Source organism: Pogona vitticeps, chromosome 11 (genome assembly GCF_051106095.1).
Source record: "Pogona vitticeps strain Pit_001003342236 chromosome 11, PviZW2.1, whole genome shotgun sequence".
Lineage (NCBI taxonomy): Eukaryota > Metazoa > Chordata > Lepidosauria > Squamata > Agamidae > Pogona > Pogona vitticeps.
Window position 1 is genome coordinate 972,145 of NC_135793.1, and position 16,474 is coordinate 988,618.

A 16,474-nucleotide genomic window follows, 5' to 3' on the forward strand; every position below is an offset into this window, starting at 1 on the left:
AACTCCCTAGGAATAATATCTGGATGGCATAGGGTTACCTGGGAACAAGTGTCCCGCAGCCCCCTATACTGACGGTCAAGTATTCCTACGTCCACCCCTGCTGTCTCAAACAACTGAGAATCTGTTTTTATCAGCAAGCAGCGTTTTACCTCCACAAGAGGACCATTTTCCTCAGCCTGATCAGCAGAGCTAGCTGTTTCAGACTGAGTAGCCATGGCAACAGGCTCCCTCAGTGACACTGAGCCTTGCTCTTTCTGGACACAGAACACAGCTTTTGGCTTGGTCCCACTAGAATTCTGAGGCACCATTCCTTTTAGCTGCTTTAATTTCTCACACTCTGAGATTAGATGACCCTTTCCCTGACAGAAATAGCATTTTCTGGTGTATTTTGATTCTCTCTCATCTTGTTTTGGTTTTCCCTCCAAAATCTGAGGTCTTGGTTTCATGTCTGAGGGCTTCCCTTCACCATGGGCCCCTCCCCCTTGCTGGCTTTTCCCTTTTATTCTCAAATCCAGCTCCTTTTGCTTGGCCTCAAACTCAGCCCTGATCTGTAAAATTTCTTCCTCAGCCCTAGCTTTTATCTCTTTTACTTTTTCTTCCGTCTTATCTCTGATTTCTTTTAATTTAATGTCTTTTTGCTGATTATATTTTTCAAGATCTTGCTCACTTTGTCTGGCCTGAGCCTCATACTTTTCTTTCTTTGACATTTCTTCCACTGATAAATTGTTAATAAACTTATTTAGGAACTTCAATTCTAATTGTACCATTCTAATTTGGAGTTTCAGTTCCATCTGTTTGATCCTCATGTCCATTCCCCTTGTCTTGGCATCTGCCTCTGCCTGACTGATTTCAGCTCTTTCTTTTCTTCTGATTTCCATTTCCCTCACCCTCAGTTCATTCTGTTGGGCTAGGATCAATTTTCTGAGTTCTGGGTTCTGCTCTCCTGTGCTGTCACCCTGCACTGAGCCAAATTCATCCTCAGAACCTTGGTCAATCTGGGGGTCTTTCACTTCACTCATTTCGGCCATCTGGCTTCGAGTCAAGGGCGTAATCCCCCCTCAGAACAGGCTGCTTTAAAAAGTCAAGCCTCAAAATAAAACGACCACTTTTTTCCTTCTTGCCTCAGAACCAGCTCTCCCTAGAGATTGCTGCTGTTCTTCAGCACTAAACTTGCAACAGTATCGAGTCAGAGCCTACCCCCCTCTGCTGGGCCTCTCAGCTGGCAAGCTAGCTCGCTGTTGCTACGCAGTTTTGCCTCAGCTTTTTCCCGCCAAAACTAGGCTGCCTCAGAGCACCTTAATCTAAGTCTCCCCAGTTGGCACGTTCTTCTACTAGCGCACCTCCCCGTGAGGTACACCTAGAAGATTACCTACGCGCCTCAGACTGTCCCTGACTAGACCCCCCTTGCTCTGGGCACACTTGCCAAGGCTTTGCTGGACCGCTGGACAACTGGACCAGTCGTATCCCACACGCTGGACACCAATCAATGTGACAAACCCAGACCTACTGGGATATGTCACACAGTTACACTAAGCTGCCACCAACCATTCCCTATAAAAAGTCACACAGACCAGGGATGGATTTTTAAACAATAAAAAGAATAAGGTTTATTCAAATACACACAGGGAAAAATAAACAATCAGGTGAATATGATAAAGTAACGTGGCTTATTCTCACTCATACAAGCATACAGTTTGGTTCACCCAGAACCCTTAACTTAAAGCACAGACCCTGAACCTATCAGTTCTGGCTAACCAACAGACACCTGAACCTATCAGGTTGGTACTCTGACACACAGAAGTACCCTGTCTGACACACAGACTCCCACAACAGCTTCTTCTTCCCAGCTGCTGCTTCGTCACACCCAGTGTCTCTCAGCGTCTCTTAAACTCTCCACACAGGCATCACATATTTATACAGTACAGCCCCTCCTCCTGATGTCCCGCCTTCCACTCCCCATAGGATGGAACTTTCCCTCCAAACCCATGACAGACAGGTAACATCAGTGCTGTATATGTAACAGAGGGTTGTCCAATTTTTCTCTTGAAGGCCTCCAGCGTTGGAGCGTTCACCACCTCCTGAGTTCATCGGTTCCCTTGTTGTACTGCTCTAACAGTTAAGAGGTTTTTCCTGATATCCAGCCTAAATCTGGTTTCCTGTAGTTTGAGCCCATTGCAGTGTGTTCTGCACTTTGGAATGACTGAGAACAGATCCTGCCCCTCCTCTGTATATCCTCCCCCCCCCAATTTTCTTTTCTCAAGGCTAAGTCGTGGCTGAATCTGTGAAAAGGTTTGGAAAATGAGATCAGCCAAGTGGGATAAAAGTCAGAGGTTGAGAAAAGAGGGAAGGAAAAGGTTCTGATAAAAGAGCTTTTAGTAGAAGGAATTTCATAATTCTTGTCCTTCTGTTGGGATTTTAACCTCAAAGAATCTCATAGTGTCTTTAACAGCAATATGGCTGCTTCCTTGAAAACAATCCCGCTACCCCCCAAAAAAATTATTTGCATTTTCTCATTCTTTGGGACAATAAAGATCTGGAAACAGGGAGATATTTTAATGTCTTCCAAGATTATCCAAGATTATTAATCTCAAAATTATTCAAGATGGTTAATCTTTCTCAAGACCCGGAGAAGCCGGCTTCTCCCTCTTGCCTCCCTCCTCTTCATGCTGTCTGGGTCTCCCCCTTATGGTCTGAGACAAGCCAGTTTTACGAGGCATCTGTTTACAAAGAACAAGTATTAGGGTAATAAAAACATCAAGACAGCAGAGTTTACAGATATAAATTCAAAATGGGGAGGGGAATTATTGCTGAATAAAAATAAAACAGAAGTGAGGTCCTGTGTTGAAGGAATTCGTGAGAATTCAAGGTTTTTAAGGTTGTTTTATAAAACACCACATCCAGCTACCGCCTCTTCTCCAGACCTCAAAGCAATTCCACCAAAAATAGCTCTCGATCTCTCCTCCCAAATGCTGCCTCTGTTTTTAAATACAGAACAAAGTTAATAAAAATCATAACTGACTGTTAATCTGTAACTTAATTGTTGATGGAGAGGAACGGAAGCACTTGTTTTTCTCCTTAAAAACCTGCCGACATTTAGAGAATCTCCAAGCGTTTTTAAGGGGCATTTTGAATACACTACAAATCATATACATGGCTGTGTAGTGTGTGTTCCTGTGGATTCCTGGCCATGGAGGAATCCACAGCTAGAGCATCCTTGATGGATGGCCATCGGGTGTCTGTTTACAAAATTCCTGTTGAGTGAGTCCACTTTTTTGGGGAGAGAGTTTATCCCATGGCTGGAAAGCATTTTCTTCCAGAAATTTCCCCCCGCTAATATATGGTTGAGATCTCCTGTCTTGCAGTTTGAATCCATCTGTTCAGGTCCTACCTTTTCAGCAAAAAGAAGTGTGTTCAGTCCTGCACTGGGCCTTCAGACAAGATGGCTCGTCTTGTCTTGCCGTGTCTTGTCTGGGCTAAACTCCTCTCCTCTGTCCTTGGCAAGACTTTGCTCTCCTAACTTTTACCTTTTACCATGTTCTTCCTCTGAACCTGTTCTAACTTCTGGATCTCCTCTGAGTTGCCCAGAAATAAAGTTTGTCTTTCAAAACGAGGTCCCGTCAAAGCAGAACTGAAAGACATTCCAACCTCCCTTGTTCTCTCCATAGGATCAGCTCTTTCAATGCACATTTTACCTTTAGCTTAGGGTTGCGCTGGCTTCTTTGGCCACCCCCAGCGCTCATGTTGAGTCATGTTTACCCTAGGACCTGTTAATCCTCCTAGTCCTTTTCACATTTACTAGCCTCCCGCCACCTGTCACTCATCTGATTTTTCCTACCAAGTGCAGAAGTTTACATTTTTCTTGGCTATAATTCGTTGTTTGCTTTGGCCTAGTTCTCCAAGCTGTTAAGGTCATGTTGAATCTTCGTTTCGTCTTCCGAAGTTCCACATCACAAACATCTCTAGCTAGAATATAGGGATATGATACTTGGAGAACCCTTGTTTTCTGAGTCTCGCCTTGCCAAGGCTTACCCTTTGCATCATGAGATTTCCTAGCCTAAAAAAAAAAGAGACCCAGCTCCCTTTTTTTATTACAATGATTTTTTTCCCATCACGCTGGTGAGGAAGATGCCAAAGTCTGGGTAGCTTAGTGCTCTTTCCAGTGAACCCAGCGCGAGAAAAAAAATGCCATTCTCTGCAGGAATTGAAACAATCTTGTGCAGCTTGGCGTTTCCTCCAGGAAAACAAAAGTCACAAAACATTCAAGAAATCCCATGAGATTCGTTTCTTGGATTCACTCCAAGAGTGAGAGCCTGCGAAGTCCACATCCCTGACCGAATTTCCATTTCCATGTCATTTTGCACATGCTAGACGCTAATCCTGATTAATTTTTTTTTTAAATAATCAATGGAAGAAACAGGCCCAGTCTTAATTCTGGAGGGAAAATTTAATCTGAGTTTTAGGGGGTTTTTTGCACATGATTATAACAACAGACCCCAGATGGTTAGGACCAAAATAAAAGAGGCATAGGTACAACAAATAAAATTAGGTCATGTATTTGCAGATCTCCAGATCCTGAAAAGAAACTCCTACACAACTTGTGAAATGGAAGCAGGGTTGTTGAGTCGCTTTCCCTGCCTCCCCATCTGTTCTGCAGGGACCAGAGTCTAAAAACTCCAGCTACTTGGGTTACCATCAGTGACAGACAGGATGGATTTATACAGCCAGGAATATTTCACACTTAGGAGTGGAAAAGTAACTTTTAAAATAATTAGTTACAGTTCCTGGGTCCAGAGTAGTTAGTTACAGTTACAGTTTTAAGCAATCCTTTATTTTCCTGTTTTTCAACAGTACCTAAAACATTGGGTCAAAACCCTGCGGTGATTTTACACCAGTGTAGCACAAGCGGCACAACATCTGAAGGAACTTTTCAAGCTAAGAAGTCAGTGGAAACATTCACTTTTGTCTTAGACAATGTGCACCTTAATTTCTTGACTTGAAGTAATTTCACCTCCAAAGTTACATTACGCTTGTGGGTGGAACTAATAAGAGGAATCTGCATCAATCACCTTGTCATTTATTACTATTTTTAACCTGATTCTTTTTCTGTTCAGCAACGGACCTACCATGCCCTTCTCCCCTTTCGTTCTTGCACATGGGACAGAGACAGTGAAGGTTTGCAGGCTGAAGTGACGGCTCACAAGAAGGTAGATTCTCACGCCCTTTGCTAGCCCTGAATCATAGCAATGGGGTTCTTAAAGATGGGAGCACTTCCTCCAGGAGTTCCCCTTATGAGCATCTCCAGCACATTCTTGTTAGGATCACAAGCTTTCATTAGGAAGTGTTGACCTGCAATTGGTTAATCAGAGTGAGCCAAGTTTAATCCCTCTGGCAGAGAACTGAGGGCGCAGCCATGTCAATTTTGCTTATGTCCTTTGGCATTTTAAGGAATTCCAGCAACCCTCTGCAGAGGCAACAATGGGGAGCTAGTACGCCATAACAATTAGACTACGGAACTGAGAAGACCCAGGTTCAAATTCCTACTTGTCCTTGAAGTTCCTGGGTAAATTTGGTCCAGTCACACTCCTTCTGCCTGGCCCACTGTTGTGAGGATGGTCCCTTGAGCTGGTGGTAGCTGTATGGACAGAATCCTGGACTGAAATGAACAGGGATGGCGACTCGAGTAGTGGGACTTGCTGTCGAGACAGATTTAAGTGACTTGGTTTTTTTTTTTTTTTCACCAATGACTCAGAGTCGATGACTAACTTGGAACCCACCCACACTTCCCTTTTTTTCTGGGGGAAAAAGCTTACTATTTAATAGGAACTGAGACTTGGGACTTCAGACATGGGACTTGGTACCCAAGACTCGCCCTTGGGACTCAGACCCAAAGATTTGTCAATATCTCTGGATACGACTTGGGTCTCAGTTTCCACATCCCCAGAAGACAGGCACCATCCCTCCAGGTGAGAAGATGTCTTTCTCCACCATCACTGCCATCCTCTATTGCATTTTTGGGAACCTCCCATCACAGGAGAAGGGCTCCTGCCCCCCCTGGAGGAGAAGGGACCAATACATTTCCCAGATCTGCAAAAGGACCATACCTTTGAAGGGTGGGGGGAAACCTTAAGGGGACCAGAAAAAAAACACCCAGAAATCTTCTTGAGGACTCTGTGGCCTAAAATGTGGAAAGACTGAGTGGCAGGCACAGAGAAAGGCAGGAGAGGAAAAGAGGAGAGAGAGAGAGAGAACGGGTCTAAACTGAATTGAAAGATACATTTCCCACTTCCTGCTGAGAAGCTATTTTAAAATGCCCCCCCCCCTGGAAGGGAGGGACAGAAGCCAATGGCAATCTGGGATGGAGGCACATCTGCATGCATGACCAGCTCCATCCCCCCCCCCCCCCACAACCACAACAAACAGAAGCCTTGCTTGTTCTGGTTGCCTCAAGTGCGTCACATTACAAAAATAACATTGATAACACAGATCTCACAAGGCGGGGCAGGAGAAGCCGGGGGGGTGGTGCCGAGAGCCCTGGAGACCCACCAGCTCTGAGGGGCCATGGAAATCCTGTAGGATTATCCCGAGCCCTTGAGCCCTTGAGACACACAGCCCATGTACCTGTTGTGCTGAGTGACAACATTACCTGCCAGAGTAGTTATTCCTGGTTATGGCTGATGATTGACGGTGGAGCAGCGTTACAACAAGCCTTGGGTGCAGGCCACCACTATAGCATATGGCAGGGTGGGGTGGGGGCTGCAATGAGGGGTCGCAACTTACAGCACTGCAGACCCTGCCACTAGTTGAGAAGGAGTATACACCTAAATAAATAAATAAATAAATAAATAAATAAATAAATAAATAAATAAATAAATAAATAAATAAATAAATAAATAAATAAATAAATAAATAAAGGAAGGAAGGAAGGAAGGAAGGAAGGAAGGAAGGAAGGAAGGAAGGAAGGAAGGAAGGAAGGAAGCTACAATTTAGGCTGAAGCTGAGTTGGCTTCCCAGCCAAAAAAATTTCCCCCTTCTCTCAGGCATCGACAAAGCCCACACTCCTGACCTGGTGTTCCCCACCATGAAAAAACAAGACAGTTTGAACAGTTGACTCTCTCTCTCATCCTGGAGAGATTTACAACTCACTCCTTTTGTAGGCTGCTCTCTCTCTCTCTCTCTCTCTCTCTCTCTCTCTCTCTCTCTCTCTCTCTCACACACACACACACACACACACACACACACACGTGGCACACACTCCCCCTCCTCTCCCTCCCTGTTCACCACCATCTCCCAGATGAAAAATTTCTCAGAACACTTGTGGAGGAACATTATATCACAACACCCTCTCGTGACCTTTCAGGGAAAAACAGTCAGCAAGAGAAACTTGTCTGCAGAGCACCAGGATTTAAAAGTGGGGTTTAAAAAGAAACATCCGTTCAAAGGGCTTCCCACCTACTTTCTTTTCATTGAAACCACAGGTGCCGGCCACCTAGAAGGAAGGGGGGGGGTGCAAGAAAACCCAAGGGGAAAATTGCTCAGGCTCAGAGTATCTTAATCACCACCCATTGCCGGTCGATGCGTGTTGCAGGCAGTGGTGAATTCCGCAACGGCAAATTCTGGCAACATCCAGCGTTATCTAGATACCGGGCAAAGGTGTGGTGTGATTATATGAACTTTGGTGATGACATGGATCTACTGTACCTCCATTTGGATTTTCTGGTCTGGATTTAGAACCAAAATGATTTCCTTATCCTGATGGTGATGTGCAGTTTTAGTGGATGTTTTAGCAGTGCTAGACGAGTAGCACTACAATAATTTCTGTTTGCCTCCCATCTTTCCTTGAGTGATCTCACTCCTTGTTTTTACTCCTCCTCTTTTAGGACAACTCTTGAGGCTCACAGGGTGACAGTTAAGGTCACCCTCGACCAAGCAGGGTTTTGAACCCAGGTCTCCTGAATCCGGCTCCAGGCCCGCAACCTTCACGTCTCATGGGCCGCATCAAATCAAGTGGAAACAGCCCATTTTCATTCTCCCTCTTCGTTGTACAAATAAATGAAAGGATTCCATTGCTATAGTGGTCTTACTTTTCCAGGGTATTCTCGCTCGAAACAGGTTGTCAAAATATTGGGATTCGACGTGCGTGATTGTTTGAGGCATTCGTATGAACCAGAATGTTGCACCTCCGAAAACTGTTTTATGGAACAATCGGTGTTCGGCAACAGCGTGTGTGATCCGAAGGCCTGGTCCAAAGGTGTCGGAAGGTTTCAAAGATGTTGAACGCCATGCCTTCGGTAAAGCCACCTCCACGGTTATGAGAGGCAGTGTGCGAGGATGGAAAGCAGAACAGCTGGAACTGCAAAGGTTGCTTTCTTGTCTCTTAGCAATGCAAGGAAACTTTTCAGTGGCTGATTTATCCTTACACTCAACGCCCTGGAAGGATGCTCTCTAGGAGTGCAGGAGACTGGGTGGTTTCCGCTGGGAAGTGGAGCCTTGATTTCTTGGATTCCCTCCCCAAGGGCTGCGGGGACTTAACATACCCGGGTGTCTTTCAGGGTAAACAACCTACTCCGTGTGTGGTAAAGCCGCCGGGTTGTGGAGGGTCGTCCCTTCCTGCAAAGCAGACACGCCGGCCTGGGAACCTCCAGCTCGGAGGGCGAGCATAGCCAGCCGGGAAGGAAGGCCTGAGAGCGAGAGAGGGAGAGAGGAGAGAAAGGGAAATGGTCTCGGGCCGGGCATTCGCGCTTGGAGACCCTCCTTCTCCCGCTGCTGCCTCCCCGCTCGGGGGAAAAAGAGAAAGCCCCAAAGCGGCTTTAGGAAGGTAAACGTGGGCGCCGGGTGAGCGAGGATCGGGGCCCTTTCCCCGAGCAACCGGTGTGCCGGCAGGGAGGAAGGGAAGCCGACGGGGCGCCTGGCCGGCCAGTGAGGCTGTCCCTCCCGGGCGCAAAGGCCGGCCTTCCCCGCGGGTGGCCACAGCGCCGCTCGCCTGGATAGGGCGCAGCTGGAGCCAGGCAGCTCCCAGCCGCGCAGCTGGTGCGGATCCCCATCTCTGTGTGTGTGTGTGTGTGTGTGTGTGTGTGTGTATGTCTTTCTGTCTATATTATTTTTGTCTCCATATATTTCCTTCTGTTCTCTCTTTCCGTCTTCTCCTTCTCCTTCCTTCCTTCCTTCCTTGCTTTCCACACCCAGCCCCCGCCGTCTCCGGTGCTCCGAGGGGCTCTTCCCCGGGTGGGATCCCGCCGAGCCCGCGCTCCCCCGGCGCTGATTTGGGCACGTGGAGCGGGGCGGGCGTTCGCCGAGCGGCGGCGGCGGCGGCGGCGGCGGCTACATAAGAAGCCCGAGTCCCGGCGGCGGAGACGGCTGGGCGCGTTTCGGCAAAGCCGCCCCTCCGTCGGTCCGCGGGGCAGCCCCGGCCAGGCCAGAAGGCCCCGCTTGGCCCAGGCGGCCGCGGAGGAGGGAGAAGAGGAGGAGGAGGAGAGGGGTCGGGAAGAGGCCAAGGGCAGCCCCAGCGACGTAGCCTAGCCAGCCCGGGCCGGCGACCGGAGGCCTGCGGAACGCCTGGCCGGGCTGGGAGGGCGATCCCCGACCCGGAGGAAGACGCCGAGATCAGAGCCGCGCCTCCGGCGGCAGAAGCAGCGGCAGCAACCGAGGAGGAGGAGGAGGAGGAGGAGCAGCAGCAGCGGAGGAGTTAGGCGCTCCAGCCGCCTTTCCCGCTGCTGCCGAGGGGACGCTCCTTGGGAGGCCAGCTGCGCGCACACACACCCCCACACACACTTGTTGCTTGGCGCTCTGGCCAGCCTGCCCCCCCCACCCCCACCCCCACCCCCGGGCGCGGGCGATCTCCTTGCAGGCGGAAAGGCGGGGCGGGGCGGGGCGGCTTGTACTGCCGTCCCCTCCTGCTCGCTCTTCCTCGCCTCCCCGGCCGTGGACCGGCCCGCCCGCTAGCCAGCCCCCCCCCCAGCCAACTAGCCCGCTTCCACCGCGCCCCCCCCCTTTGCCGGCGGCGGCGGCGGCGCGCTCACCTTCCCCGGCGGGGGCGGAAGGAGGAGGGTCGGCGTGGCCCAGCCCAACCGCCCGGGCCGGCCCAGCCCAGCCCAGCCCAGCGTGGCCGCCTCCAAAGGGTCCTGCTTGCTCGCAGAGGGCAGCCAGCGCCGGCGGAAGGGCCGACCAGCTGCGGAGCGCGGCGGGTTCTCTCCTCGCTCGCTCGCTCTCGCCTGCCCGCCTGCCTTGCCAGCTCGCGAGCTCAGCTCGGCGCGTTAACCTCGGTTCACCCCGGCCGGCGTTGCTGTTGCTGCCGCCGCCGCCGCCTGCCAGCCAGGCGTCAGCGAGCGAGAGTTGCAGCAGCAGAAGGAGACGAAGGAGAAGAAGAAGTCGCCGCGCGGCCGCCTGCCTGATTTCTCCGCGGCGAAAGTGGCCCAGCTCAGCCTCGTCCAAGCCCCGGCTCCTCCCGTTGCCCTCGCTGGCCGGCTCCTTGAGCTGACTGGCGGGGTCTCGGCCGCGGCCGCGCAGGCTTCCGCTAGGCCTGCGCGATTTCTGCTGCCCCCCAGCCCGCTCGGACGCTGCACCTGCTCCAGTGCCCGGGGTCCCGCCAGCCCCCCGACGGCTCTCCCTTCTGCTCGCCATGGCTGGGCTCCTGGGCCGTCGCAGCCGCTGGTAGACCGCGCTTCTCCGCTTCCACTTCCTCCGCCTTTCTCTCCTCCTGCCGCCGCCGCCGCCGCCGCGGACTCCTTGACAGCCGCTGCCAGCCTCGAAGCCCCCCCCCCCGTCGGCGTCTCCGAGAGAGAGAGAGACCAAGACAGATCGAGAGACTGCGACCCGGGACTGATCCTTTCCGGCCCCAGATCGCGCTGCCCAGCCATGGAGGTGCACGTCGGGCTCGGGCGCGTGTATGCCCGGCCGCCGGGCAAGACTTTCCGGGGCGCTTTCCAAAGCCTCTTCCAGAGCGTCCGCGAGGCCTTTCAGAGTCCCGGGACAGCGCGCGAGGAGCCCGGCCCGAGTAGCCACCCGGTCGCCGCCGCCGCCTCGGGCTCCTCTTCTGCCCCGCCCCAACCGGGCGCCCGCCTGCAAGAGCTCAGCCCGCGGAGGCCCCACCAGCACCATCCTGCGCCGTCCGCCTCCCCTTCCTTCCTGCCCTTGGAAGCGCAGCCGCCGGCCAGCAAAGCGCTACAGCCGCAGCAGCGCCCGGACGAGGGCGAGCCTCCAGGCCCGTCCGCGCCGTCGGTCTCCTCGGCGCCGTCCGCCCCGGCCTCGATGGTGCTGCTGGGCCCGTCTTTCCACAGCTGCTCGGGCGACTTCAAGGATCTGCTGGCCGAGAGCAGCCTTCTGCCGCCGCCGCCGCCGCCGCCGAACGCTCCGTCGGCGCCGTCGAAGAGCGACGGGCGAGCGGGGGAAGCCACGACGGCGCCGCCGACCAAGGAGGACTACCTGGGCGAGAGCGCCAAGGAGCTGTGCAAGGCCGTCTCGGCCTCCATGGGGCTGGCCGTGGAAGCGCTGGAGGCGCCGGGCTCCGGCGGGAGCGAGCTGAGCGCCCCGCGCGGTGACTGCATGTTCGCCCTGCCCGGCGCGGCCCTGCGGCCGGTGGCCCTGGGCGCCTGCAAGATCGTCGAGGCCGCCGAGTCCGAGGAGGGCGGCGGAGCAGGCGGCGGTGGCGGCGAGGAGGAGGGCGCCCTGGCCATGGACGTGCCCGGCCACTTGAGCCTCTTCAAGAACTCGCCCGAGTTGGACGAGCCGTCGGCGGCCGCCGCTGCCGCCGCTGCCAGCCGCGACTACTACAACTTCCAGCTGGCGCTCGCCTCCTCACACGGGCGCATCAAGCTGGAGAGCCCGCTGGAGTACGCGGCGGCGGCGGCGGCGCAGGCGGGCGGCGCAGGCGGCGGCTTGTGGGGCGCGCCGTGCCGTCGGGCCGGCGAGGTGCCCCCCTTGGCCGCCCACTACGGCGGGCCCCCGGGCCCGGCCTGGCACCCCTTCTTCCCGGAGGAGAGCCCGCTCTACGGACCGTGCACCGGCGCCGAGGGGCCGGCCCCGACGGGACCCTTCGCCTACGGGCGCCCCGCGCCGGGGCCGGCGGGCCAGGAGGGCGGCGAGCTCCCCTCCGAAGTCTGGTACCCGGGCGGCGTGGTGAGCCGCGTGCCCTTCGGCCCGGCGCCCGGCTGCATCAAGACGGAGCTGGCCCCCTGGATGGAGGGCTATCCCAGCCCCTACGGAGAAGTCAGGTAAGGAGCGGCGCCGACCCCTGCCCACCCGCGCTCGGCCCCCTACCCCTCCGCCCGGGGCCTCCGGACAGCCTCCCTCCAGGCCGCCACCGGGGACGCTGCGCGAGGGGGCCCCGAGAGAGCCCCGGGGCGGCGGCGGCGGCGCTCGGCCTCCCGGCGGGGATGCTCCCCTGGTCCGCTCGCGCGCTCCCTTTCTGGCCTTGACCGGGGGGGGGGGGGTCTTCTTCTCCGTGGGCCAAACGGGAAGAGCGGCCTCTGCGAAGCGCCCCATGGGGTGGGGGAAGGCTTCCCCCTCCCCAACTCTCCCGTTATTTTTGACAGCCAGGGTGCCTCTTGGGGCAGATATTCCCAGGGCGAGAGCCGTGGCCTCTGCCTAGATGTGTGTGCTCCTCCTCCTCCTCCTCCTCCTCCTCCTCCTCCTCCTCCTCCTCCTCCTCCCCGTGGCGAGAGGGGACCCCGCAGAGCAGGCTTGGGGTCAGGACTGCGTTTCCTTGGGAGCCCGCTTTCCCTCAGCGGTGCCGCCAGGGCCGGGCCCCGGCGAGGGGAGCTCCGATTCCCAGCCTCCCGGTGGCGCTGGCTTGGAGCTCCCTTTCAAGACATGCCTTTGAACAAACAGACAGACAACTCAGCCGGCCCAGTTTTTGCACCAGCGGCTTATAAATCGGTTCAGCCCGGAACCTCTGGCCTGTTCTTCTTCAAAAGGGAAGTTTTTGCCTGCTGGATGGGGCTTCCCAACGCCCCCCCTTTTTTTTTCCTTGCCCGCTTAGGAGCCCCGCACACCCCTAAGCCCAGGTGGGCCATGTGTTTAAATGGAGCAGCCGCTTCTCTTTCGGTTTGGTTTGACAATCCTGGCAAACGTCGACAGCAGCCTGGCTTCGCATGACTCATGGAGGAAGCGGGTTGCGCCAGAATTTCCGAACTGAAACTTGAGAGACTGGGAGGCTTTCTGATCCAGCGCATCCCAATAAAGAGATGAAGCTGGAATGATCCCCTTTTTGGTCTCTGTCTCTCTCCCCCTCCCACCTCTCAGCTCTGTCTCTTCATATCAGAAGGCAGATCAAAGCCTCCTGATGACCCTCTCATGGTTTTCGAGGCCGTTCCCCCCCCCCCCCAAAGTTTCCCTCGCTTGAGGTTGTCCCTGGGCCCGCTGGCAGCAGTGCAGGAAAACGGGAAGCCCAGCGAACGTGCATGCGTGGGTGAAAATAGATGAATACTTTTGGAATGTCAATTAATTTATTTCATCTCATTTGTTTCACTCAACCACTGACAGCAAGAAATTCAGGGCATCCCAGAGCAGAGGATGCCAAAGTCGGTTGACCCATTTAAACAAGCAGTAATCAGTCCGTGGGGTACTCTTTTTGGGGGTGTTTTACTGTTCTCTCAACTACCCCTTTAAAAAGGAAAGCACGGTATAATTGTGATATCTATTTGGGGGGGTGTGGATGTGATGTAATACACTGGAGACAATGGGGCTTACTTCTGAGTAGACTTGACTAGGGCAGCACTGTTGTGAAAATTGGCTAGCTGTTGCATTTAGAGGACCCCAGGAACAAAAACACAACAGCTGCCTTCTGGCACCAAATGAGGTGCCCTGTACTTTGGGGTGGCCGTGGGTTCCACTGGACCAGATTCTGTTGCAGGGAGGGCTGCTCGCACCTTAACCAGGCTTCTCTTAAAGGGTTTCATGATTCCCACCCAACCCTGTCCTACAGCTGGCAATAGGTTATCCCTTCTGTGTCCCTCCTGTAAAAACACCGCGTGCTGGTTCAAAACCTTTCCTCTTCTCTCGGCCTGTAAGTTTGCTTTCGGCAACACAGGGCATCCATCTGAACCAGCCGAGTTCTGTATGGCCTGCAGTCCCCACTTCTATGCAGCCCAGCCAAAGGTTAACATGGAGACAAGGCTAAGGTTGTAAGGTTTATTTATTTACTTATTGGTTTGTTGCATTAGGATCCCACCCTTCTAGTGACAGAGCACTACTCTGCCTGACTAACAAGAACAAAGAGAAATAATAATCCACCCACCCACTCAGTTTTTGTTTTTTTTAATGCCCCCTAGCATGGTCTAGCCTGATGAAAAGGCAACTTTATTGGTTCAGGTGATAAAATTACTGCCAGTAGCCTCGGACTCTGTGAACAACGTTTTTATTTTATGCTGTTTATTGTCTTTTGCAAGGAAAGGTGAAAAGCAGTCAGAAGCAAATGCATTCTTAAAGCCCGAGAGGCTGATGTAAGATGGGACTTTGATGCTGATTTCAGCTTGTTTAAAACAAACAAACAAACAAAAAAAGGTGAAGGCCAACTGGGAACCTACCTTCATCTCAGTTCCTGTTGTGCAGAACTCGAAAACATGTTGCTTTTCAGAGAATTCATTCCCTGAAAATGTTTGCGCTGTCTCTGTCTGAAGGCACAGTTGAATAAAAGTCCAAGGAGTTGCTCCTTTAAAATCCCAGGGGCCAAAATGCGGTGGGAATTTTATGCCATGAGGTTTAACACTTGGGGAAAGTCTGCTGCTTTCCTTTCCTTTGAACGTCTTCTTAGTGAGAACAAGAACTTGGAATTGTGATCTAAATTTTTTAAAAGAAGTTTAAGCTCCTCACAGTAAGCAGACTGTGGCAAGGGCTGCTGTATGTACACACATTTTTGAGTTGGTTTAATAATTTACCAGGTTGAGAAACTATTTTGATCCAGAACTGAGGATGAGCACTTTAGAAATCATAATAAATCCTAACAGTTGGTGGTAACAAAAATATGAAATAAACTAGAGAAACAACAGGAGTGAACAAAACAAACACGAAAAACTGTGAACTTAAAAATTGCGCAGAGGTGATGTAAGAATATTTGTATGTACAATGTTTATTCCTGTGTTACTATAATGGTGTGGTATGCTCTCTTTGTACCACCAGCATGGCTGTACATTATCCGTACAAAACCTTGCCGTGTTCGTATGCATAAGGAAGCAATGGACCTACTGGCGGGATTAAGACCCACAGAGCCGAATCTGGTGTTGCTTTTGTCTGCTTGTGTTTTTACAGTCCAAGCTGGAAAGTGGAGAAGGTCAGATGTTTTAAGAAAACGGCTTCCATGACATTAAAACCTTGTCAATATACTGTACAGTGGATGTGTCCTTTTCTCTGTACAGACAGTCCGTGGGTGCATTTGGTCTCCAACTGTTCTCAATCTGAAGGCTAGATTCGTCCGCCATTTTCTCTGGCTTCTTTCATGGTATTTGAATTGCTTGAATCAAAGTCCAGGTGAACTCTGTGTCCTGCTTCTGTTGTGGTGTAGCAAGTGGTGGGTGTGTAGACTACTACTGAGTGTAGCAAAGGGTATTTACTCAGAGCTGGTCTACATCCCCTGAAAATGTATTAGTTAAGGAGTTGAGCTTGAAAACAGGTGGCCATTTTGTTTCCTAGAAAACGGGAATTGCAACCCATCAATAGCCCAGTCGTCACTCAAATACATCTTAGGTTTTAAGTGTTTTGTAGCAAAGACATGCATATATATATTGGTCATAAGAATCTGTCCTTTCTTGTATCTTTGAGATGTGGAACAAGCCAGGTTTGCGGGGGGGGGGAATGGAAGAGGTGAATTCTTCTCTGATTCTTATCTGGTCATTCAGATGCTTCCCAGGAAGCCATTCTGACTGAGATTGAGTTTTTATGAAGTAGCTTCAGATACTGAAAATCCTGGAGTATTTTTCTTTGAATGCTTTGTACTAACCTCACAGTGTCTGTGTAAGGAAGACTTTTACAGCACTAGGAGACAGACACAGAAATTTGATAGAGTCGCAGTAAGAATACATCTGCAGTCTCCCTGATTTTTAATGTTTTTTAAAGGAACACTGTTGAGAAAAAAAAATCGGAAAAAGGTCACAAGGTCTCCAAAACTATACGAATGCAGGAAACTTGGAATTGTGATCTAAATTTTAAAACATTCAGATTCATTAGACCACTAAAATAAAGATCAAGCAGACAACAGACAGTAAGCACTTGATTGTCTTTTTTGGGTTCCATTTTCCTTGGGCCCAATCCAAGAATCAGTGGAATCTAAGGGAAAGGTATCCCATTGACGTCAGCAGACCTGGATTAGCTCTTTACAGTTTATGACCTGGGATCCCATCACGATTTTTTGTTATGGTGATCCGTGCTGTTGAATGCCTTTTGCACCCATTATTTGAAAGTTTGGAATTGCTTGCACCGAGCCGTCTTGTCTTAAAATGGAAAAGGAGCTCTCGTTTGCGTTGGTTGGTGTGGGCTCAGCGCACCT

The 16,474-nt window shown here is 51.9% G+C and overlaps 1 protein-coding gene and 1 long non-coding RNA gene across 2 annotated transcripts in view; one reads left to right on the plus strand and one right to left on the minus strand.

Moving 5' to 3' along the window:
• Window positions 1-590: 590 nt before the first annotated feature.
• Window positions 591-8,379, minus strand: LOC144584471 (uncharacterized). The gene is made up of 2 exons (XR_013538736.1): window positions 7,699-8,379; window positions 591-6,818 (listed from the first exon to the last, which is right to left on the minus strand). It is a non-coding gene; the product is annotated as an uncharacterized LOC144584471 (long non-coding RNA).
• Window positions 8,380-10,851: 2,472 nt separating this feature from the next.
• AR (androgen receptor) overlaps window positions 10,852-16,474 on the plus strand; it is a 128,036-nt gene continuing 122,413 nt past the window's right edge. The window contains exon 1 of the mRNA XM_072981277.2: window positions 10,852-12,206. Coding sequence (XP_072837378.2) covers window positions 10,852-12,206 — 1,355 coding nt within the window. The remainder of the gene's footprint in view (window positions 12,207-16,474) is intronic.